This window comes from Dermochelys coriacea, chromosome 12, assembly GCF_009764565.3.
Source record: "Dermochelys coriacea isolate rDerCor1 chromosome 12, rDerCor1.pri.v4, whole genome shotgun sequence".
Lineage (NCBI taxonomy): Eukaryota > Metazoa > Chordata > Testudines > Dermochelyidae > Dermochelys > Dermochelys coriacea.
In genome coordinates this window covers 33,037,067-33,061,808 of record NC_050079.1, presented here as the reverse complement: position 1 = coordinate 33,061,808, position 24,742 = coordinate 33,037,067, and the positions used below count along the sequence as shown (strand labels likewise).

General features: G+C 39.5%; 2 protein-coding genes across 8 annotated transcripts in view; one reads left to right on the top strand and one right to left on the bottom strand.

The window, feature by feature from the left end:
• On the bottom strand, positions 1-19,957 carry CENPN (centromere protein N). Of its 6 annotated transcripts, none has more exons than XM_043495253.1 (11): positions 19,701-19,957; positions 17,696-17,876; positions 16,122-16,167; positions 13,438-13,499; positions 12,830-12,904; positions 10,885-11,055; positions 8,790-8,921; positions 8,178-8,235; positions 6,776-6,888; positions 2,437-2,560; positions 1-2,092 (listed from the first exon to the last, which is right to left on the bottom strand). In XM_043495253.1, exons 1-11 carry the CDS (start codon positions 19,955-19,957, stop codon positions 1,977-1,979), a joined length of 1,335 nt encoding a protein of 444 aa, XP_043351188.1. In that variant the 3' UTR covers positions 1-1,976. The 6 variants fall into 6 exon arrangements, with proteins under 6 accessions (XP_043351188.1, XP_043351187.1, XP_038224798.2 ...); XM_043495252.1 differs by having other exon boundaries at positions 12,830-12,912; positions 13,440-13,499; XM_038368870.2 differs by having other exon boundaries at positions 8,820-8,921; positions 12,830-12,912; positions 13,440-13,499.
• Positions 19,958-19,970: 13 nt separating this feature from the next.
• Positions 19,971-24,742, top strand: part of CMC2 (C-X9-C motif containing 2) — a 45,572-nt gene continuing 40,800 nt past the window's right edge. The window contains exon 1 of one of the 2 annotated variants that reach the window (XM_038368225.2): positions 19,971-20,098. The gene's annotated coding sequence lies outside the window, so the exon portion shown is untranslated. The remainder of the gene's footprint in view (positions 20,099-24,742) is intronic. The other variant, XM_038368224.2, reaches the window with a different exon arrangement.

Here is a 24,742-nt window from a genome sequence, read left to right as displayed (position 1 = left end):
CAAGTTCTACTTTAAATTTTTATTGGTCCCTTCAAACGTAACAAAAACAAAATCACACAAAAAAAAAAAAAACTTAAAATAGTTTTGTATACTATACCACAATCTTTCTGAAAAATTCTCTCTGCATATGGACATTATCTAAGCGAATAAAAAATTTGAATACACAAAATACATCAACAATAAATTGCTAACCAATACAGAATCTAAGACATTTTGTACAATACAAGTGATCTTCAAACCAAGTAAATTACATCTGTATCTTAAAATATTAAATGGGTTAAATTCAAAATGTCTATTTAATTATGAACACTAAGAACTTTACTGCAAACCCCTATTTCTGCTTGAACACTACATTTGCTTGGTTCTGCAATCTTTATGAATACAAAGTCAGAAGTTTTAGTGTGCAAGGAGTGTGGCAGGATCAGACCCCAGAAAGATATGCATTCAGAAAACACTACTTCCCCAAAGTAAAAGTTATACCAGCTGCATTATGTTTTACGATAAGACCTATGATGAAATCTCAAGATAGGAGATTTAGACACAGAAATAGACACAAATATAATTAAAAACAGACAAGTTCTTTACTGGCTGTTGCTCTTAGTGATTACAAACATTGGGTCTGATCTTACATCCATTAAAGGTCAGATGGAAACTTTTCTATTGGACTTCATTAGCAGCAGATAGTCCTTTCAAGATAAGACCACCATTCAGTGAGGTACAAAACACATGCCTAACTGTATGCACATGAATAGTTCTACTGAAGTCAATGGAACTACTGACATGTTCAAAGTTGGCATGCACTTTGATATATTGCTAAACTGGGGCCCAAATGAGACAATTTAGTGGATTACCTCAGCCATTTATATAGTTTATTACAGTTAGTATTTGTTGTCAGATAAGTGCCCAGAGATTTGTCTAACTGTATATAGCTTGGGTTTTGCATATCTCATGTCTAACTTATTTCACACATCATGAACAGCAACTCATATTTAGTAGTCACCAGATTTTTTTCCCCCCTTACCAACTATATTAAAGATATTGGAGTAAGCAGGGATGTGTTCAGCCCTAAAGATGCACTTTGTAGGCCCTTAATCTCCAGAGTGTTACTGTTTTATAATTTTCTCTTAAAAAGTAAATTTGCTTCAACAGAAAGTTTCAGTGTCTTTTACTTATGGGGAAACTTAAGTAACTATCTTTAATAGTTTAGATACCTAGTTACTCAGTCATTTGATAAAATAAATTATTAAAAACCTATTGTACATTAACGATCACATCTGTTTGTTAAGTATCTAACACCATTTTAAGGATATGAAAAATATGCACCAACTGGTTTGATACCAGCTTTTGCTAGTCATCATAAGCTCATAACCTCATTAAAAAAATTATTAAAAAAAATACATCTCATTATAAATGAAGTCATGACAATAGACTATTGTCACAGGAAGCAAGTCTTCTGTTGAAAAGATCAAGGCCAGGCTAGAATGTTAGTTTTTCCAAGTAGTGTATATTGGTGTCCTGACATTCTCACTCAGAATTAATGTCTTTGATGCTAGATGACAGACTGTGGGCATAACCATTTTGTTAAGTGGTGCTAGTACACTGAAAGAACGCTAATCTGCTACATTACTTGACTTACTGCATTCTGATTAGATCAGTTTTCTCATTTATTGCGTGTATCCACCAAGTACGTTATGATTCACAAAAGAACTTCAATGAACTAATTTAATTAGCTGAAACAGTAAATTCAGCTATCTGCTAGACAACAGGCCATTTAGTCAATCTCATTGGCTAACCCATTTGTTAAAAATGAACAGTAGGGAAAAAGTATTACCTTAAATGTAAACTATCATTTAAAATGATACAAGGGATTACCAAAAGAATAAATTAGTTTTAAAAATGGTTCTGAAATTTCTCTTTTGATTAAATACAGTAATTAAATACATTATATACACAATTCTCAGTGAATGAAAAAAAAGTCAGGTGCCTACACAGCTTGCTGAAAGTATGCCTTTTCGCTCTTTAATTTTAAAATAGTTCCTGGCTTTTTGTGGTATGCATGTAAGTAATGGTGAAAGAGGTGCATCAGCCATACCTGGAGGGAAGGAGGGGGAAGAAAAAAAAAAAAAAAAAAAAAGAATTATAGCCTAACTCATCCACCATTTTATCTTTCACATAGGGTTTAGATTAAAGGTATAAACTGAGTAACCATGTTCAATCACTGTAATTCTATAAGAAAATTTGCACAAAAGCATGAGTTTACATGTCTATTCCGGCCTCATCTGCTAAGGTCATCTACAGAAGAATTCTTGTAGTTCACTAAATTTCTATTTATATATACACAGAATCAGATTTACCACTCAAATATCTCTTATGAAAGATTTGCAAGCTAAATGAAAAACAGTGAAATAGTTCACCTATTAATATTATAGCACTCACCTGCTGGTGCTAAGGATTTCAATGCTTCTAAAAGATGGGGACTGGAAAATTTGACTACACATCTGAATGGTTCTTTTTCAGTCAGGATGTCCATTTCAGGTTCACCTTTAAACATTGTTTCAAGCTGTGAACACAAAGCATTCAGGGGTCATAAGCAAGGATATGCCTTTATGTACATACTATTAAAAAACAAGGCAATATTAAAACTAAAGCCTTGCTTTTTTGTTGGATGTGTCCTCTCTTCTCTCAACTGGGAGACATGTAAACAATCTATGGCAACGTGCCCTTCAGTTTAATACCATACAAACATGGGCAATTGCTATTTAAAACTTGGTTGTAATAAATGTTGTGCTAAACCATAAATCAAGCATTTCCTGGTGCTAAGTGGTGACCTCCTCGCTTTTATTAGGCCCTCATCGCTTCTAACCAGATATCCAGTTGACCTTCTTTAAAATTGAAAATAGGCCAGTTAGTGTTCTTTATTTCATTTATTTTTAAGTATTAAAGGAAACTACAAAAGGTTAGAAATATTAAATTAATTTAAAAGTAGGGTTGTCAAGAGATTAAAAAAATTAATCATGATTAATTGCACTGTTAAACAATATTTTTTGGATGTTTTGTATATTTCAAATATATTGATTTCAATTACAAAACAAAATACAAAGTGTACAGTCCTCACTATATTTATTTTCAATTGCAAATATTTGGACTGTAAAACACGAAACAGCATTTTTCAATTCACCTAATACAAGTACTGTAGTGCAAGCTCTTTATCATGAAAGTTGAACTTACAAATATAGAATTATGTAAAAAAAAAAACTGCATTCAAAAATAAAACCATGTAAAACTTTAGAGCCTACACTCACTCCTACTTCTTGTTTAGCCCATCGCTCAAACAAGTTTGTTTACATTGATGGGAGACAATGTTGCCCACTTCTTGTTTACATCACCTGAAAGTGAGAACAGGCATTCAACGGCTACAGCAGTGCCATGTGTCGCAAGGTAGTTACATGCCAGATGCGCTAAAGATTCATATGTCCCTTCATGCTTCGACCACCATTCCAAAGAACGTGTCCATGCTGATGACTGGTTCTGCTCAATAACGATCCAAAGCAGTGCAGACCGAAGGATGTTCATTTTCATTATTTAAGTCAGATGCCACCAGCAGAAGGTTGATTTTCTTTTTTGGTGGTTCAGGTTCTGTAGTTTCCGTATCGGAATGTTGCTTTTAAGACTTCTGGAAAGCATGCTCCACACCTCATCCCTCTCAGATTTTGGAAGGCACTTCAGATTTTTAAACCGTGGGTCAAGCGCTGTTGCTATCTTACAAGTGCTAGAAATGTCACATTGGTACCTTTTTTGCATTGTGTCAAATCTGCAGTGAAAGTGTTCTTAAAATGAACATGTGCTGTGTTATTACCTGTGACTGCTATAACATGAAGTGTGTCAGAACGCAGGTAAAACAGAGCAGGAGACACACAATTCTCCCCCCGAAGGAGTTCAGTCAAATTTAAGTAATGCATTTTTTTTTAATAAAAACAAGCATAGTCAGCATAGGAGCATGTCCTCTGGAATGGTGGCCGAGGCATGAAGGGGCATATGAATGTTTAGCATATCCAGCATGTAAATACCTTCCAATGCCGGCTACAAAAGTGCCATGCGACAGCCTGTTCTCATTGTCAGGTGACATTGTAAATAAGAAATGGGCATCATTATCTCCCATAAATGTAAACAAACTTGTTTGTCCGAGTGATTGGCTGAACAAGAAGTAGGACTGAGTGGACTTGTAGGCTCTAAAGTTTTATATATTTTTTTTTGATTACATAACTTCACTCAAAACCAAAACAATTTACATTTGTAAGTTACACTTTCACAATAAAGAGACTGCACTACAGTACTTGTATGAGGTAAATTGAAAAATTCTGTTTTATCATTTTTACAGTGCAAATATTTGCAATTAAAAATATAAAGTGAACACTATACACTTTGTATTTAATTAAAATCAATATATTAGAAAAACTCACCTATATGTAATAAATTTCAATTGGTGTTCTATTGCTTAACAGTATGATTAAAATCACAATTAATTTTTTTAATTGCGATTAATTTTTTTTAGTTAATCACATACGTTAACTCGATTTAATCCACAGCCCTATTTAAAAGAGGAGATTTCAGCTACCATACTTGCCCTTAACTTGTCAGCTTGTGTTGTTTCATAATCAATTTCTTATTTAAAAAAATATTTTCTCCCCATTTGCTGAATGGAAGACTCATGCAAACAGAAAACTGATTAGTGCATAATATAAACAAATTAAATTCTCTAATCTATTTCAGTTATAATCATCTTAAGTGTTGCTTGGAACTGTAATAGGTAAACATTTTCAGACATAAGCATGATTTAAGTTTAGAGGCCTTTTAACTCCTTTTGAGTTAAACACAGAAATGATTAATATTCTGATTAACTAGGTTGTGGGAGAAGACATTCCAATCACAAGTTTTAGCTAAGAAAAATCTACCACCTCCTGTGAGATTGTTAGATATGCTAGAGAATACATTAGGCAGGGAGTACAAGTATCAGAAGAATGAGCTGTTCAACGTAGACTTTTCATACCTAATGTCCCAAAATTATTTATTCTAGAGCTTCTAGTCAGGGGTTTTCAAACTTAATTTCACCACAACCTCCTTCTAACAAAAGTTACCACACGGCTCCAGGAGGGGAAACTGAAGCCTGAGCCCACCCAAGCCCTGCTGCCCTGGGCGGGGGGCCAAAACGAAAGCTTGAGCCCCACTGCTCCAGGCAGGGGGACCAAGGCCCAAGGGCTTCATCCCCAAGTGGGGAGCCTGTAACCTGAACCCCGCCACCCAGGGCTGAAGCCCTTGTGCTTCGGCTTTGGTCCCACGCGGTGGGGCTCAGGCTTTGGCCCCAGGCCCCAGCAAGTCCAACGCCAGCTCTGGCAACCCCATTAAAACGAGGTCGTGACCCACTTTGGGGGCCCAACCCACAGTTTGAGAACCACTGCTCTAGACAATCCAATTCTGGCCTAAATTGGGACAGAACTCCCAATCCTCTGAGGCTTTCACTCCAGTTCCTCAATTCACATTTCCACTTCCACAATCTTTGGCCTTTTTCCTCCCTCAAGCATTTTGGCTGCCTGTGTCTTCCTTTCCTAGCTTGATATTTCCAATCTGGATTCTTCTCTCAAGCATGGCTCAAGTCACTTCAAGCCAGTTCCTACCACAGCTATAGTTGGTGCAGCTGCTCCTTTAAAACACTAACATGCTGCTTTGATTAACTTCCAACTTCAAGTCTTGGGCATACTTTTTAAAAGTTTGTTAACGGGGCCGATTAGAATTATTTTATTTATGCCTTTCAACAACCTGTTTGCTAATGTAAAACACATTTTAAGGTGGAGAATACCTTCTTAATGAAATCGGGGGTGCCCCATGTGGCAAACAATTCTCCACTAAAAAAAACGCAATTATGTCTGTCACAGAGGTCATGGATTTCTTGACCTTCTGTGACCTCTGCAGCAGCTGGCCTAAGGGCCGCCTGAGCAGCTCAGGCAGACCCTGGGCCAGCCACACTTGCTGCTGCTGGTGCAGTCTCGGGCCACCGCGTCCCCCTCCCCCAGCAGCAGGAGTTTGGGTGTGGGAGGGGGATCAGGGCAGGGGTGCGGGAGCGGGTGAGGGCCCTGGGTGGCATTTACCTCAGGGAGCTCCCCGAAAGGGGACATGTCCCTCCTTCCCAGACTGCCTCCGCTCCCTCCCCCTGCCTGACCAAGATTTAGTCAGGGGTATATGGTACAAGGTCATGGACTGGTCATGTAGCTGTGAATTTTGTTTAATGCTTGTGACCTGTCCATGACTTTTACTAAAAATATCCATGACTAAAATATAGCCTTAGTTATGAACAGATATTTTTCAATAATCTATTGAGTGTTACCTGTATTAGTAGTTGGTTTTTATAAGTACTCTGTATAATCTGACTTCCATTTCACCAGTACTTAAAATCTCATTTTATTATATTACAACATCCAAAATACTTTGTTCTCAAGATTATAATCAAATTAAAAAGTTACAATTACTCAATTAGTATGGATCGTGCAAGACGGAGATATGATCCAGAATTTTAAACGCAACGCAAGGCACTAGATCGCATGAATGCAGCAAGAGCTCTGCATTAAAAATCTATAATTGTAACTAGTTTATGAAAACTCTAGTAACGTTCTGTGCAAAAGTTTGGAAGAAAAAACTAGAGAGTTTTTTTTACAATTGTGCTTTAACACATCTATTGCTTGGTCGTTTTAACCAAATTAAAAGGATTAAACATGTTTATCACCTTATATTGTGCAAATTCTATTTTTGGTTGGAGACCCTCACCAAAGACCTCCTGATTCACACTCTGGATTCTCTCTTTTTCCCTTTTATTTTCTTGAATTATCCTCGGATCCACTGGAGGAGGGGGGAAAAAAAACAAAATGAACACCACACCCTGTTAACTTTCATGTGGCATTGTTTAGCTATTATGTATACATTCCATTTCTTTGGGAATGATTTTTAGATTTGACATACCCAGAATAGAATACAAATTCTAGAGAATGCACAAAATGATCATCTGGCAGATAGCTAGTGAAATATGAAGATTCACCACTTAAAACCAACTCCAAACAAAACAGTCAGACCAAAAAAGGAAAAAAAGTTTAGCATTGTGTACTTTGTGGGCGTGGGAGTGAATGCTTGCATGCCGCACACTCACAATGTGCCCAACTAAGCAAATGTTATAAGTAGCTTAATTTTAGGAGCATCAATCCACCCAGGCTTTTAGAAGTTTGGCATTTAAAAAATAATTAGCCTATGAAGATTGCTTTCTGGGAATTACCTAGATTTCATTAGTTGTTTTTCCAAACACCCCAAAAAATCCTAGGTAAGTCATATAAATAAGTGAAGATATTATTTCCTGACCAAAGAAACAAGCTTAGGAAAAAATGTCTTAACGAAAGTCATAATTCGACAAAAGTTCTCATTATGCAAAGGTAACAGCTTCAGAACTGCACTTGGGATTTCTTAGTTAAGGCAACCCTGCAGAAGCCAGCCAGAAATCAAACAAGCATGTTATCTCACAAAAGGAAGAAACTTTACAGTAGCTGTATGAAAAGTCTACCTTGAATGTTTTGTCCACGTGGATCCTACTTATCATGAACACACCCCTCATATGTGCAAGACCAAAATCTTTTGACCAGCAGCATTCACTGGAGCTATGCTTATGCTCAACATTTTCTCCCACCCAAGGGCAATTAGAGCAGTGTGGCCCCAACCACTTGCTAATTTGTCTTTAGAATCAATCTGTGCTGAGAATGAGCGGGAATGGAGGGCGGGTCACAGGAGCCAGGTGGACAAAACATTTAAAAGAAAACTGTTACTGTAAGAAAGTGGAGTCTATCTGACCAAGCAAGCTAGTATAAGAATCAGAACCACGACATGAATGTCCAAATGATGTTCGGTGAGTTAGTAAACAGAACTCAGCCAGCCTTGGAAAGGATGGAGGTGTAGTCTGGCAAGCAGCAATCACTGCCGTGTATGTACTATACTATGAATGTAATATAATAATTACATGGCACTTTATAACAAGAAACATTTAAAAGAGCTGAGAACGCAAACCTGAAAAGGAATGATATTTCAGAACAAAGCTTATTTTAAAAGACCATATATATATATATATTTTTTTTTAAAAAAGCATATACCCTTTTCTGGAGCAACATTTCTTTCTTGTAGAGGTCTTGGGTGATATGTTTGGAAAGTCTAAAAACAAAATACAAAAAAAAGTGTGGGAGGAGGAAAGATAAGGTCTTTACAATCAGTTTATTTCCAGTTCCAGGAGCTCTCACTAGAAATAGTTTTCAGATTTTCTGGAAAACCTTCTGAAACAGAGTGCTCTCCTTGCTTTTACCAATTATGGGAAGTTTAGAATCCGAAATCCTAGTTTTGGAAAGTGATGTTTTCCCTGACTATACTCAGAAAACCTCTCTCTATTTGTAAGTGTTCTTTAGACAAGCAGAGTAAATACCTATTCTAATAGTTGCCAAGTCAGTATTTATTGAGACCAGTGAAGTAGTAATAATACAAAATTTTAAGATTAAATCATTTTATACAATTCTATGTCGTAGTTTAATTGGTAATTCTAAAAAGCGGTAGGTAGGAAACTAGGTTTTAGATCATCATTTTATGTTACCTTACTGAAAGGCTGTCCATCTCAGTAGTTCAGTATTACTGTAACATGATGAATTCTTGGAAGAGGTTTTCCCCACCTGCTAGGAAGTTTAGAGCCAGGCCTGAAACAAAAAACCAAGACTTACCTTAGAATAAAAACTTGAAAAGTGGCTCACCTGGCTATACCTCTTGAACACAATATCTTTAAGGGAGTCTAAACAACGGCTTCGGAGCTCCATTTCATGGATGTCATGATAATTGGAAGCATGAACCAGTGCCTTTAAATAAAAATTGAAATAGTTTTTATCGTTACTTCTTAAGTCACCATTATATTTACAATAAAATGCAACATTCCTGGCTAATGCAACATTTTTATACAGCTGTTAAGTTGTAGGTTCAGTCACTCTATCACCAAAGAAGATTCTCATATCTGAAAAATGCAAAGTTAAATAGGCTGTTATAAAGCCATATGATCTGTGCAGTAATGCAGAGAATTTACAGTTGAAAGAAAGAAGACCCCAACCACCAAAATAAATAAATAAAAATAGAAGTGTAGTCTAAGCTCTGTATTATCATGTTGTGCATACTTAGGGATAGCTTGATTCTCTGCACAGTAAGATACGAACTTACTAATACAGAACTGGAAGGGACTTCATGGGTTGAGTCCAGTCCCTTGGTATCACAGAAAACCTAGTCACATAATCTTGTTTATAAACTTATCAAGCTCCATCTTAAAACTAAGTAGGTTATTTGCTCACTTGGCTGCACCCGTGTATTGGAAGGCTGTTCCAAAACTACACTACTCTGATGGCTAGAAGCCGTTAGCCTAAACAACTCTTCTCTCTCCCTGGTGTTTACTCCATGATATATTTATAGATATAGAGCATGAGCATATCCCCCATAGCCTTCATTTTCTTAAGTTAAAAAAGCCAAACTCTTAACCTCCTCTCATAAAATAGATTCTCCATTCCTGTGATCATCTTAGTAGTCTCTCTCTGAACCCGTTCCAGTTTGTATTAGTCTTTCTTGAACATGGGTGACTAGAACTGTACACAGTATTCCAAAGGAGGTCTTACCAGTGCTTTATACAATGGCATTAATACTTCCCTATCACTCCCGGAAATTCCTGGCCTGATTCATTCTAGAATGAATTACAGGACAGTCATCTTGTAATTGACTAATACACCCAGGTCTTTCTCCTGGATTATTAGAAGTTAAAGGTTATGTTATTGGAAAGGTAAATTTCCAAGAATTTGAACTAAGATTTCAGAGATCTGCCCCATGATCTTAATGTCAATAATTTGGACACTCAGTATACTCATTCTTTGAGCCAGTACATCCAGTTCTCATAGTGCAAGGCCTCAGAAGCTTAGTGGTCACCTTAAGAACATACAAAACTGTACCTGCAATTTGCTTTCAGATTTTGAATATAGTAGAACCTGAGAGTTACTATCAGTAGAGTTATGAATGACCAGTCAACCACAAAACCTCATTTGGAACTGGAAGTATGCAATCAGGCAGAAGCAGAGACCGAGACCAAAAAATAAACAAACTTTTGAAAGAACCACCATAACATTTTGTTCAGAGTTACAAACAAACCTCCATTCCCAAGATGTTCGTAACTCTGAGGTTATACTATACCTAGAACATCCACTGCCAGTCTCCAAGAGGGTCACACAGGTAATAGGGACAAGCGCCAATAACAAGTGGTTTTTAATAGGCAGTAATAGGACATGACCCCTATTTTTGTCAGTAACTATCACTTCTACTCTAAGCCAGCTTTTAAGACCCATCATATGGCCACTTGTAGCAATTCAGTTTAAAGATGTGAAGTAAAGATACCTTGCAAGTTAACAGAGCCTCAACACAAGCATATCCAGTTCAGAGATTTAAAATTATATAGTCTAGTAAATGCACAAACTTGCTTTATTAAATAAACTTTCTGTAAAGAGAAAAAGCTTAAAGGCAGTTATTCTACATGGTTTGTATTTAAGGAGTTTTGGTATGGATTTTAAAGTGGTATGCAAGAGAGCGCAAATAATGCACGTATGCACTTGTGCCTCTGAACGCCCCTAGTGAACTCCATTTAGAGATCTAATCTAAAGACTGTTTTATGTTTCTAGACCAAACAACTACATTCCAGATTTTCCAATGTGATGTTTCCTCACACTTTCAACAACCCTCTTTTGATAACTAGAAACAACATGATGGAGATCTGTAACAGTCAAGTTTGCTCTATACCTGACAAAGCAGAGGTATGCGGATCCTAAGACTGGAAATGAAGACATAGGGAGTTTGTGAGTGATACACAACATAAGTAGCTTTGTACTGGTTTGGTTTTGTATACTGTGTTCCCCAAGCAATTCGAATCCATATTGCATTATCCTCATAGTCTCTGAAGTTGATCGTCACCTGATTAGAAAAATCAAAAGCTATAATTTAGTTAGGCACTCAAATCAGGAGACACCAAAATTAAGGTTGTGTGGGTTAACTAACTGTTCCCCTGTGTTTATGCATTATATGTTTGGGTTCTTTCACCAGATGGAATTTAGCCTGTAATGTTTAAAAAATATCTTTACATTAGAAGGCGTCTTTTTTTTTTTTTTTTTAATGTAAGCACTCTTATTGGAAGCAAAGGTAGATAGCAATATCTTTGTATTATATGTGGAGCATGAGTGACAGTAACCCAAGTGCTTCCATTCTAATGAGCCTATTTCACTACCCATTTTACAGGTGTGAGGTTACATTACAGTAGTAGCTTTTCAGCCTCAGGACTGAATATGTTTCAAAGAGGTCAAGGTCCACAGTCAATGCCTTGGGCTAGTTTCTCTGTCCTGTTCCATTTTCTTTTACCACTCAGGTTGCTGTTCAACTGGTTATTGGTTTTCAGCTTCACCCACCCATGCCAAGTTACCCTGAGTGGCTATGTGGGGAAGGGAAGCCAGCCTTTGCTAGGTGCTCTCCTAGGTTCAGGCAGAGCCAGTCAAGCTCCTGTACGGCTTCTAACAAGGGAAGAGAGGGAAGGAGAAAATTGGCCAGTCACAGTCATTTTTTTCTCCCTCCCTTGCAATGCAGGCAAACTGCTCAACAGCTGCTCACAATGCTCCCGAGTCTCCTAAGGAAGCAGTGTCACCGTCCAATAGTGACAAGTGTTTCATATACTGATGAAAGGAACACATGTTCAATTGATAAATCAGATCTAACAAAATTTTCGTACACATTCACTTGATAGCCATGAGTAGTTCCCTAGGTCACATGTTGGACACTACTTTATACAGTATGTGACCCAAGAACACCACTGTCTACTAGACAATATAAAATTTCACCAAAAATATAACAGTATCGGGGCCAAAACTTCAAAACACAGAAAATATGCCCACTAGGGATAATAAATTGAAGCATAAGCTAGAGACCATGTGCAAGAGCAGTTTACTATTCCTGACTCCATTTTTACTACTGGTGCTAATTTCAGAATCGTGTATACACTCTCCCACTACCACCCCGTTTTCTGCTTATTGATAAAAAAAATTACATGGCTACTTCAAGTTCCACTCAGATTGTTTGTTGAGAGACATGTTTGTTTATATATTATTCGTTAACAGATTGTCTTATTGATTGATACTGTACTAATCTGTCAATTACATCTAGGCCACATGACCACTCTAGCTTTAAAGTCTCAGATATATATGTCTTGAAACACTGCACTCTTCTGGCCTATATGAGCAACATTCCATTTTTGTATCTAGCAATCCTTTTTGAAACATGATTCAGCTATATTTATCTAGTTTGTGTATTTTCTGAAGTACAGGCTCAAACTTGTTTATCCACTTGGTAATAATGGCAAAGTGTTCCTTAGTACTGAAAATATACAAAATTGGAAATACAACTGTATTTCTCTGGCACCTGAAACAGGTAACACTATATTTTAAGACAGAACTCTGCCACTTTTCACTTCTCTCAACCAGAAAAAAGCAAGTCTGAAGGTAAACGCTATTACTGGGGCAGTATACATAGTTTCTCCTTGGTATTTCAAATACAATCCGCCATGACTCCAGCAATTTACAGATTTACTTCAAGTTTTGGTTAAAAAGCAGGGACAAATCAAGAATTATCTTCCTAAAGACAATATAATAACCACCCTTTATATTACAGAGTTGCAACTGATTTAGAACAGTTTTATTCTTACATTTTTCAGAGCTGACCGAAGACTTCTCTTAAATTTGTATTTGAAATCTGCCAAGTTAAAAGCATCACTTCCTTCTTCTTCTTCTATTATACAAGAAAAGATAACACTTATTGTAAACACAAAATTATGACTGTTAGACATAATTTGGTCTGTTACAGCAAAACGGTATTACAGTGATGTAGCATCAACCCAAGAATGTAAACATTTATTGTAACCATTAAATAGATCAAATAGTGTCAGTAATCTTTCTGGGGAGTTTTGGGACTTCTTTTTTTTAGGACGTGAGCACTGACATACCACACACACATGCATAATGTCTCTTCCCTTATACTGTCTCACCTTAACAGATAGGCTAATTTATTAACAACATAAATACATCTACCTAATATAATGTATTGGATTTTCCTAATCAGTATTTTCATGCCCCTGATTCGTCCAAAATTGAGGGAGTAGGAGGAACCAGTACAAACCAAATAGCAGCATTTATAAAACTGAGGAAATTTCCTGGGGTTGGGTAGGAGTGGGGTATGTAAAAACTAAAAATTAAGGACCTTTCCTATGAGTGAGAATACTGTAGAGGTGATATCTTTAGAGAAAGATGTTTACTTACCCGCTGCTTTGGTCATTTGGTAAACAGTCCAAATCTTCTTGTTCCGATAGGCGTGGTTGTCTGGGGAGATAAAAAAGTTGCCAATGATGCAGTCAACATGGAACATAACTGTTTTGAGTAAACTATTGACATACATTATTTGTGATCAGATCACTTTTGAACAATTGTCCTCATATTAGAAAAAAGTCTTAGTGATCAAGACTATCCTAAGATGCAGGTAGCTTCTAATCTACAAGTAAAATAGGCATTTTTATACAGGAGACATTAAAATTTGTTGAATTTTTGGTTAACTAATTAATGAAGAGGTAACCTCCTCCCAATTCATTCTTTAAAAAGGATTACCTGCAAGTTACCAAAACTCTTCCTTAACTTGAATTCTGTTGTGTAGGGCAATTAGAGAAAAAAGAAAGACTTACAAGAGTTTGCCAACTTGTAAGTACATAGAGTTATCAATGTATAGGAAACAGCTAGAGCCACACGCAGCAAAAAATTTAACAAGATAGCAATTTTGGAATCACTCATATTTCAGTTTTCCACATAAACAAAAATTATATACAATTCTTAATGCTCAAATTATAATTATGTTGAATTTAGAGATCCATCCTGATTTTTAGAAGCTGATGTGCCATACGCTGCTGTCTGAATTAAACTAACACGCATATTACTCCTGGGGGAATTCTACGCCAAAAAATTAAAAATTCTGCAAAATTCTGCATATTGTGTCAAAACACCACAATAATCACTCCAGTTTCAATTTTGGTAATTTATTTCAAAATACCGGTCAACAAGTCTGTATTGTTGACATGCAACAGCAAAAAAAATTCCTCTAGGAGTAGAGAGTTAAAGAAACCCCTCCGGCAACTCAGTTCCAGTTGGGGGGTGCTGGAGGGAGCTGTGTGAGGCCCCCAGAACTCAGATACCCTGGACCTCCCCACACTCCCACCAGAGCTAAGCCGCAGGGCACCCCCCAGCCCAAACACCCCAACCCCAGAGCGGCCTGCTGGCCTCCACGCCCAGCCCCAGGGTGGTCTCCAGACACCTGCCCCCTCCCCGAACCCAGCTGCAGGGCGGCCCCAGCATACAACCCCCCTTTCCCCCAGAGCCCAGCCATGGGGCAATCCCCAGCCCCCCCATGACTGGTGGATAGCTAACGTAATGCCAATTTTTAAAATGGGCTCCAGAGGCGATACTGGTAATTACAGGACTAACTTCAGTATCAGGAAAATTATTTGAAACTACAGTAAAGAACAGAATTATCAGACGCACAGATCAACATGATATGTTGGGGAAGTCAACATGGCTTTTGTAAAGGGGAATCATATCACACCAATGTATTACAATTCTTTGAGGGTGTCAACAAGCATATGGACAAAGTGATCCAGTTGATAAGTATGCTCGGACTTTCAGAAAGCTTCAACAAGGTCCCTCACCAAAGGCTCTTAAGCAAATAATCATGGAATAAGAGGGAAGGTCCTCTCATGGATCAGTAACTGGTTAAAAAGGCAGGAAACAAAGGGTAAGAATAAATGGTCAGTTTCCACAGTGGAGAGAGGTAATAGCAGGGTCTCACAGGGATCTGTCCTAGGAAGAGTGCTGTTCAACATATTCATGTGTGATCTGGAAAAAGGGGTAAACAGTGTGGTGGGAAAAGTATGCAGACGATATAAAATTATGCAAGATAGTTAAGTCTGAAACAGACTGTAAAGAGTTACAAAGGGATCTCACAAAATAGTAGATGAAATTCAATGTTGATAAGTGCAAAATAACATACATTGGAAAACATAATCCCAACCATAGTCTAAATGATGGGCTCTAAATTAGCTGTTACCACTCAAGAAGAAAGACCTTGCAGTCATCGTGGACAGTTATCTGAAAACATCAGCTCAATGTGCACAGCATTCAAAAAAGCTAACAATTTTAGGAACTGTTAGGAAAAAAGAGATAGAAAAGACAAAAAATATCATAATGCCACTATATAAATCCATGGTACACCCACACGTTGAATACTGTGTGCAGTATTAGAATTGATTGAGGAACTTCCATACGAGGAAAGATTAAAAACAGACAAATTGTTCAGCTCAGAAAAAGAGATGACTAAGGATATGATTGATAATATGACAGATGTTTATAAAACCATGAACAGAGTGGAGAAAGTGAATACAGATGTGTCATTTATCACTTCACATATCACAAGAACCAGATGTTGCCCAACAAAATTAATAGACAGCAGTTTTAAAACAAACATAAGGGAGTACTTCACATAACACACAATCAACCTGTGGAACTCGTTGCCTGAGGATGCTGGGAAGGCCAAAAAAATTAACTGGGTTCAAATAAGAATTAGATAAGTTTGCGAAGGATAAGTCCATCAGTGGTTATCAGCCAAGAATGTCTGGGATGCAACCCCATGCTCTGGGTGTTCCCCTAAACTTCTGACTGCCAGAAGCTGAGACTGGACAACAGGGGATGAATCACCTAATAAGTTGCCTGTTCTGTTCATTTCTTCTGAAGCATCTGGCACTGGCCACTGTCAGAAGACAGGATCCTGGGCTAGATGGACCATTGGCCATACCGGGTCAGACCATTCTTAACATACCAATATCTCATAAGGACAATTCTATGAATTAGAAGTTATTTGAGAATGTGAGACAAAAGATAAAGAAAAAGGTATTTTTAACTTACAAATCATGTCTAGGATGGCTGCTTGCTTGATACTTGCAGAGTTTTCCTGCAAGAAAATATTTACAGTGCATGGTGAATTGTAGAGCCAGAATCCTTTATAGTACCTCATTAAAATTGCAGCTTAAAGAAGCACTGTCTGGAATTTTAACCCCAGAATGTAGGTACTGTTAACATGACTTAGATTGCATTAATGGCCACAGAATGCTAGGCAGTTTCTAAACACAGCAAGACAAACTCCCCGTGACAAAGAGCATACAGTCAAAAAAAGGTTTTGCCAAACCCAGTATTAGTCATGTTTTCAATTGTATATTTTTTAAAGAAAGCTATTTGAGTGGATTTATGCACTCCCTCTGCAGAGGTTGCAATTTAAACATTGCTATTCTGAACTAGTACACAAGACTTAGTAAGTGAAACTAACTAAAAACTTTATTATAAACAGAAGAGAAAATGACTAGTGTTTCATTATCCAAACCAAATAAAAGGTGAAGTACGATTTTCTTCCCATCAAATTTATTTAGTTTTTAAAATTTCATGCCATCTGCAGAATCTCAGATGCTCTTAGGAACATAGGTAAAGAAGTTTCTACAAAACACCTTAGCTATTTTAAACCTGACATTTGTTATCCCACTAAAAGTAGTTTAACAATACCATTTATGGCATTCAGTAAGTCTTTTTGGCTTGCACCTGCAGCTTGCATAACAATACTATAGATAAGCGATCAGATTCCAATGCCTTTGAAACGGTGCAACATACAGTAGAAATTAATATATAATATTAGATATAATAACAGATATATATAGATATAATAGCAGATATAATAACAGACTCCACAGAGGCCAGCCCAGGGTCTGCCCATGCAAATGCAGTTGTAGGATTAGGCCCCAAGCGTGGAACATTATCACAAGCAGTGTCATATGAAGAAATTTTGTTTTACACCAAGTAAAGTGAAAACAAATCTTGCAGAGGAAATTATTCCATCCAATGTGCTTGTTTGTCAAAACAAAAACAGCACACCTCAGAAATAACGCTACAGAATTCCAGAAGAATAACAAACTATAGGCTACTACTCCTTAAGAGAGAGAGCATTTTAGGAGTAATATAGGTTCATCTTAGCCTTTTAAATGTCCAGATAGAATTGTTTATGTTTAACATTCAGATTCACAAATACAGATGAACTCCAGAACAGCTTCATCCCATTGAATGGCTAGAATCTACCCAGTGCCAATACATTACAATTACTCAAAGATTTAACAATAGCAGGCTCTAATCTATGATTCAATTAAAGAGCAAGGAAGAATTGAGTACAACTGTGCATTCCTATGGATCAGCTGTGTACCCAGTGAAATCACTTAGGCCAACTCGTTATTCATGCACTATATTTCTCATATTGGAAACTATTAACCATACCTGGATTAAAGAAAATAAAGTTAATTTGAGAATGAGAACATTTTCCTTCTTAAATGTGTGTCATACGTTACAAAAACACCAATACACACTTCTAGTATGCCATCCTGCTATGTAAATATAATGAAAATGTTTCAGCCCGACCGAGCATTCACAATGGATGTTATCACCTCACAAAGCTGCACCACTTCTTGGGAAATTCTTTCCTTTATCTGATGCACGTTTATGGTTTGCAGCTGCGTCTTGGAGAGGAAGTCCCACATCGTAAGCATTTCCATGATTTCATGGCGTGGGATTTTCAGCACTGTCCTTCTGATATACTCAGCAACTGTCTCATCCATTGTGAAGCCACTTTAAAAAGCAATGTTAAAGAGTTATAAGCCAACGACGAGGGAAGATTGGGGGTGTGGATCACTCCAACAGGCCTGTGGTGTATACGCCCGCTGAAGCTCTGGTACTGGCCAATGTTGGAGACATAGCATTGGTCTGACTGGCAGTTCCAATGTTCCTCGTACACACTGCAAAGACTCAGCGTATTTCCGAGACTTGGGACATCCGCCCCTTTGAGGGAGTATCACATCAGTTGCACCTTAGGGCCACCCGGACAGCGAGAAAATGCCCCTGTTCTAGCCTCGGGGAGTCACCGCTCATGCGGCTCCGAGACGGGCCAAAGGACAATGTCTGAGTTCCCGTAAAAAGAAAAGGAGTACTTGTGGCACCTTAGAGACTAACACATTTATTAGAGCATAAGCTTTCGTGAGCTACAGCTCACTTCATCGGATGCATTTGGTGGAAAAAACAGAGGGGAGATTGATATACACACACAGAGAACATGAAACAATGGGTTTATCATACACACTGTAAGGAGAGGTTTCAGAGTAGCAGCCGTGTTAGTCTGTATTCGCAAAAAGAAAAGGAGTACTTGTGGCACCTTAGAGACTAACAAATTTATTAGAGCATAAGCTTTCGTGAGCTACAGCATCCGATGAAGTGAGCTGTAGCTCACGAAAGCTTATGCTCTAATAAATTTGTTAGTCTCTAAGGTGCCACAAGTACTCCTTTTCTTTTTACTGTAAGGAGAGTGATCACTTAAGATAAGCCATCACCAACAGCGGGGGGGGGGGGGGGGGGAGGGGGAGGAGGAAAACCTTTCATGGTGACAAGCAGGTAGGCTAATTCCAGCAGTTAACAAGAATATCAGAGGAACAGTGGGGGGTGGGGTGGGAGGGAGAAATACCATGGGGAAATAGTTTTACTTTGTGTAATGACTCATCCATTCCCAGTCTCTATTCAAGCCTAAGTTAATTGTATCCAGTTTGCAAATTAATTCCAATTCAGCAGTCTCTCGTTGGAGTCTGTTTTTGAAGCTTTTTTGTTGAAGTATAGCCACTCTTAGGTCTGTGATCGAGTGACCAGAGAGATTGAAGTGTTCTCCAACTGGTTTTTGAATGTTATAATTCTTGACATCTGATTTGTGTCCATTCATTCTTTTACGTAGAGACTGTCCAGTTTGGCCAATGTACATGGCAGAGGGGCATTGCTGGCACATGATGGCATATATCACATTGGTAGGTGCGCAGGTGAACGAGCCTCTGATAGTGTGGCTGATGTGATTAGGCCCTATGGTGGTATCCCCTGAATAGATATGTGGACAGAGTTGGCAACGGGCTTGAGTTCCCGTAACAAACTCCTCCACGCTACTGCCCCGCTTTACGGAGGGCGCAAGACAGGCCGGCGGTGCAGCCAGAGCAGGGCCGCTCCCTGCGGGGGACAACGCAGGGTCTGCAGCGCCCTCCTCGCCGCCCATGGCCTAACATCCGTCCCCTGGGGCCGGCTCTAAGGAGGGGCGAGGGGGTCGCGGACAAGCGGCGGGGTCTCTAGCAGCGGAGGGAGGAAGGGAGACGCGCCAGCCTCGGAGCGGGGAAGGCCGAGGTCTGGGGGAGCCGGGCCCCCGAAGGCGCTCTCTGCCACACGAGGGAGCGACTCCCCCGGCAGAGCCGTGGTAGGAAGGCCCCGGGCATGCCCGCCGCTGGGGCCCCTTCAAGCTACGCGGCTGGGGAGGCGCTGCAGCAGCGCTGCGGGGAAGCCCCTCCCGCAGGGGATGGGGGTCAGTCCCAGTCCCAGGCAGGGCACCCCAAGAGCATTTCCTCAGGGCCGGAGCCCCCCCCGGCTCACCTGTCAAGGGCGCCCCGACGGCGCCGGCCGCTCGCGGACATGGCCCCACAGCAGCGGTTTGTTGTTTTTTTCCTCGGGCTCCCCAAACTGCCCGCTCTTTCCCGCCACGTCGCGCCCGCACCTTCGAAGCGCCCAATCGTCCAGCGGCCTACATTTGAATGGCCCAATCGCAAGCGCTGTTTCGCCTCTCCCTCCGCCCCTCCCTTGGGACATGCCCTATGGGAGAGCGGCATCCTGCCGTCAGCTCCGCCCCCCATGACGCTCCTCCGAAGGGCCTTCACGTCCGACGTCCTATCTACTTCCGGGTCATGACCTCCTGTCCTCCCTGAGGTGAAGAGCGGCTGGTGCTGGGGCCCGGCTTTTTTTCCTGTCGGAGTTTTCTTCTCCCCGGGATTGGAGTAAGTGAAAGGAGGCTGAGAGGGGAGGGGCTGGCCGCCCTGAGTCCCGCCTGTTAACTCCCCCTCCCCTCTGACTCAGGGGCGCTTGCTCCTCTTCTCCCCCCCTCCCCCCCGCCACTGGGGTTCTACTTTCACAGACACGGGAGAAGTGGGGACCCCTCCCCCTGCCTGCGCTCCGGTCAGAGCGTGAAGGGGGGAACTAACCCCTCCCATCCTCCCACGGGGAAGAGAAGGGGCTCACTCCCCCATCCGCCGGGGATAGACCCCCCCCCCCCCGTGTGCCCAGGCACGCGCAAGAAAAGAGGGTTGATCCCCTGAAGAGGGGAGAATGAATCTCTCCAGGCCCCTACCACAGGAGAAGAGGGGGCTCCTGCCTTAAAAGAAACCAACCCTCCTTCCTTCTCCAGCTATGGCTACGGTCACGCTGCAGGTTTATCTCCCGCATGCCGGAGCGGGTGACATGGCAGTAAATTGAAGCACAGTGTCGGTCAGGAATAGTCAATTATTTTTTGTCCCCGTCGAAATTTCTTGGTCAAGGTATAGGCGAGGTCCAGACTCCAAGAGAAACATGTTTCGCATGGCAATAACAATAATGATGATAAGTAAATAAAAAAGATATTGCAGACTTTTCAAAAGTGTCTGTGGCTCGGCTTTGGCCATTGTCCACCTATTGTCTACCCTGGTCTATCGTACAGCTTAAGCCTAAAAGTATGGGAGCAGTTTATCCAAATTGGCCAGCCCCCTCCTCTGTGTACGTCTTCTTCTGTTTATGTTCCTATGCGCAGCCCATCCTTGGGGTCTCTTCATTCTAGAGTGGCTTGCATTCCTATTGGGGCATGGTATGCCATCAATATGGGTGTCAACGAATTTAACAAACCATTTTCTGTCTGTAAGGATTACTTGACAATTAGAGGGGAAAAATAGTCTTATAAAAGAATGTGCATAAGAGTTTTCCACTGAATGCATCCGATGAAGTGAGCTGTAGCTCACAAAAGCTTATGCTCAAATAAATTTGTTAGTCTCTAAGGTGCTACAAGTACTCCTTTTCTTTTTGCAAATACAGACTAACATGGCTGCTACTCTGAAACCTACAAAGAGAAAGAGAGAGAGCTAGCTACAATAAACTTTTGTTATACAACATTGATTTCCAAAGCATGATTCACAGTATGTGGCAAAAAAATGTTGAAAGCATTCAAGAAAAAAAAATTCCATTACATGAACTGTTGTCCTTCTGTGGTTCTGATCTAATGAATGCATCTTAACACGTAGAGAATGGCCTGGCAAAACACCTGTCAGCCAAAGTGATGAAAATACACCCTTACAGTTTAATCTGATAATCTACTGTGATAGTAAATAAAGCAGTGACCATTTGTCAGTTTGTTTAAAACTTGTGTTCAGTAGAAACAGTACTTCCTTAGTACGTTCTAACCTAATGTATAAAATGTATGCATCCCAGTTTTCACAGATGTATCCCAATACAACCTACAAATTAACTGTAATATAGTGCATTTGCTGGAAAATGTAGGGGTTATTCTTAATTTGACTAATATGGTGTCTAACTATAATAGAATAGTGTGATGTTTATATATTTTGACATAGCAGAGCATACCCAGATCACTCAAAGTTAAGGGCAGATTGTTGTTAACTTTGAGTTCCCTGGGAAATAAATCAATGTTACTTGAATGGAAACTTAATTACTGGCTGCTTTTATGGTTTGCAAGCACATATCCATTGTTATATATATATTGTTAGTAATTTGTATGAAAATTAATGGTTAATATCGTCTAGAACTTTGCATCCTTGACATGATAGATGTTTTAAAGTAATACTAACAAGTAGCTTAGGTCCAAAATCTAATTTTTTTTGTCTTTAAAGTTGGGTATAACAGAATGAACACATTAGTTAAAGTTAATAAAAACAGTGCTAGAAAGCCAAACAGTATTGTTAGTGAAAACTCGAAAAGAAATACTGACCAATCTGTTTTGCACTTCTATTGAAAAATGAAAAAATAAACTATCAATGGTGAAAAATACATTACCATAGCTAATTTGGTTAGCTACAGTCTCTCCCCTAGAGTCATCATTAGTTCTTACTTTTCATGGCTAGTACACCACCATGTGGACATTCTTATCCTTTTTGTAAAATATGTTGCAAATGCTTTAAACGCAGCATTGAAGATCAAACAATCTAATAACACATGGAGCTCAGATATAATAAAAATGTACTATGTGTCAGCTGAGATGTTTAAACTTGTTGCTGGTTTTTGTGTTATGATAGATGAAAAACATGGAGGAAGGGTTTAAGGTAGAATCTATATAAATGCAAGGGTTTCCATGAGGTGAAAATAAATCAGGGGCAGAATTAAACCCCCTGGGCTTTCCTTTATCTCCAAAAGCTGAGAAATATCATAAGGATCCTTTGTTTCTTTAATATGTGTGTGCAACATGTTTATACAGATAGTGTCAGTAAGTTTAGGTAAAAAGGCATCACAAAGCCTAGTATTAACAAATATTTTAATGAAGTGTGTGTGGGTGGCAGGGGAATCGAGGAAAGCAGTTTATCTGGATTTGAAATTTCTCCTTCAGTGCCTTCCATCCAAATATGGGAACATCGTTTCTGATGCACTAGAACAAAGCGAAACTTGCTGATGTCGGACAATGAAAATAGATTAGTCAATGGAAAACAGCTGAACAAACAGTGTCAGTGATACTAAAAATACTACTTAAAATTTAAGTGTTTTTAACAGTAATGCTTTTTAAAAATATATTTTAACCTGAGAGCTTCCCTTTAATGGGAATTACCTATTATTAGGGAATAGTAAACATTTTATTTAGGTGTCATAGGGCATTTCCACCCTTTTGATTAAAGGTTAAAGGACACCGTCAACCTGAATTTTTTAAATTAATTGTTTTTAAATGCAAGTTTTTTAGGGTATCCTTTTAAACAGCATGTCCTCAAAAAAAAAAAAAAAACCAATTAAGAGTCACATAGGGTTTTTTCCTGTTTCCCTGCTGATTTTTATAAGGGTCAGCCAGTGCAGATAGGTGGCCCATGAGCAGCAATATAAAACAGACTTGTGACCATCTGCTTCTGGGTGCATGTCTGCCTAACAGCAGCAGTACTGAAATAAAACCTGCTAACTTCTAAACTTCAGAACTGCGGAGGAATCTGTGATTAAGGAACTTTCATCCATAGGTGCCGACTCTGTGGGTACTCCAGGACTGGAGCACTCACAGGGAAAAAAAAATAGAGGGTGCTCAACACCCACCAGTGGTCCTGCCAATCAGCTCCTCCTCCTCCCTCCCAGCACCTTCTGCCTGCTGGTGATCAGCTGTTCAGGGGTGTGCAGGAGGTGCTGGGGGGAGGGGGAGTAGTGGAGGTAGGAAGAGGCAGGGTGGTGGTGGGGACTTGGGAGAAGGGATGGAGTTGGGGCGGGGCCTGGGGTAGAGCAGAGGTCAGGAAATTAGAAAGTTGGTGCCTCTGCTTTCATCCTATGTAGCTGTGTCTGGTCTTATGAAGGTGTATGGGGAGGGAGGGAAGGAGCTCTCTAGGTTTCTGTTGCTTCTTAAACCCATGCTTGGGTCTGGAATGTGAAGGAGCCAAATCTCCGGGTCATCTTCCACCTAACACCTGACTCTGATTGCTTCTGGCCCCATGTTGGGGTCTGGGTGGGGACCAGATGGAAATGCTGATTCAACCTACTTCCTGATTTCTTGCCCCCTATCCTAGTAGGGAGAGTGTATCAGATGACAGCATGCTCAATTACTTGATCCAATATTTGGGGACTGCAAATCCAAATTTTTTTGTCTAGTTTAGTATCTTATCATGAACTTCCCTACACTTGCAAGTTTCTTTTGCACACAATATTGTTTCAATATGAGTTTTGTTGAACTGAATAGAAAGAATAGATATAATTCATTTCTTGGTAACCTGGGAAAATCAAGAAAACTTTTTATGGGGAGGTCTTTATGAGCTTACTATACCTATATGTTTTAGGATTGTTGCCATAGGGGCTCTTATGACTTTAAATTGAGATATTAGTTATTGGAATTTTTAAAAAATATATTCAGAGGGACTTCTGAATTTGGGTTTTCTCTGGCGAAAAAGGGTTAATGGACAGTCCCTAAGGAGCTGAAGACTACTCCATTTTTCCTGTAAAGAGGTAAAAACAAATTTAAAAATAAATGTAATAATGCTGTATTACAAAACTTCTCTCTTTCTCAAGTAAGTCAGGAGTAAAAGTTGCGTAATGTTGTTGAATATCTTGAAGTTGAAGATATGAGCTTGACACCATTTTAACTCTCCTCTTGAAGCGCAGGGAACAGTCCTGCTCAAGTTCTCTCTGGACATATAAGTGGAAGTGAATAAAACAGTAACTAAAAGAAAAAGCTCCACTGTGAGTTGAGTGAGTGAGTGAAGTACGGTTCCAGCAAAATTGGCAGAAAAATTCAATAAGAGTACAACTCTATCAGAGGAGAGGTAGAGTTTTCTGGTCAGTGCTAATGAGAGAGAGTTTTTAGGTATCATTCTGGGATGCATTAGCAGGAGTGTTGTAAGAAAGACACAAGAAGCAATTATTCCACTGTACTCTTTGCTGATTAGGCCTCAACTGGACTATTGTGTCCAGTTATGGGTGCCACATTT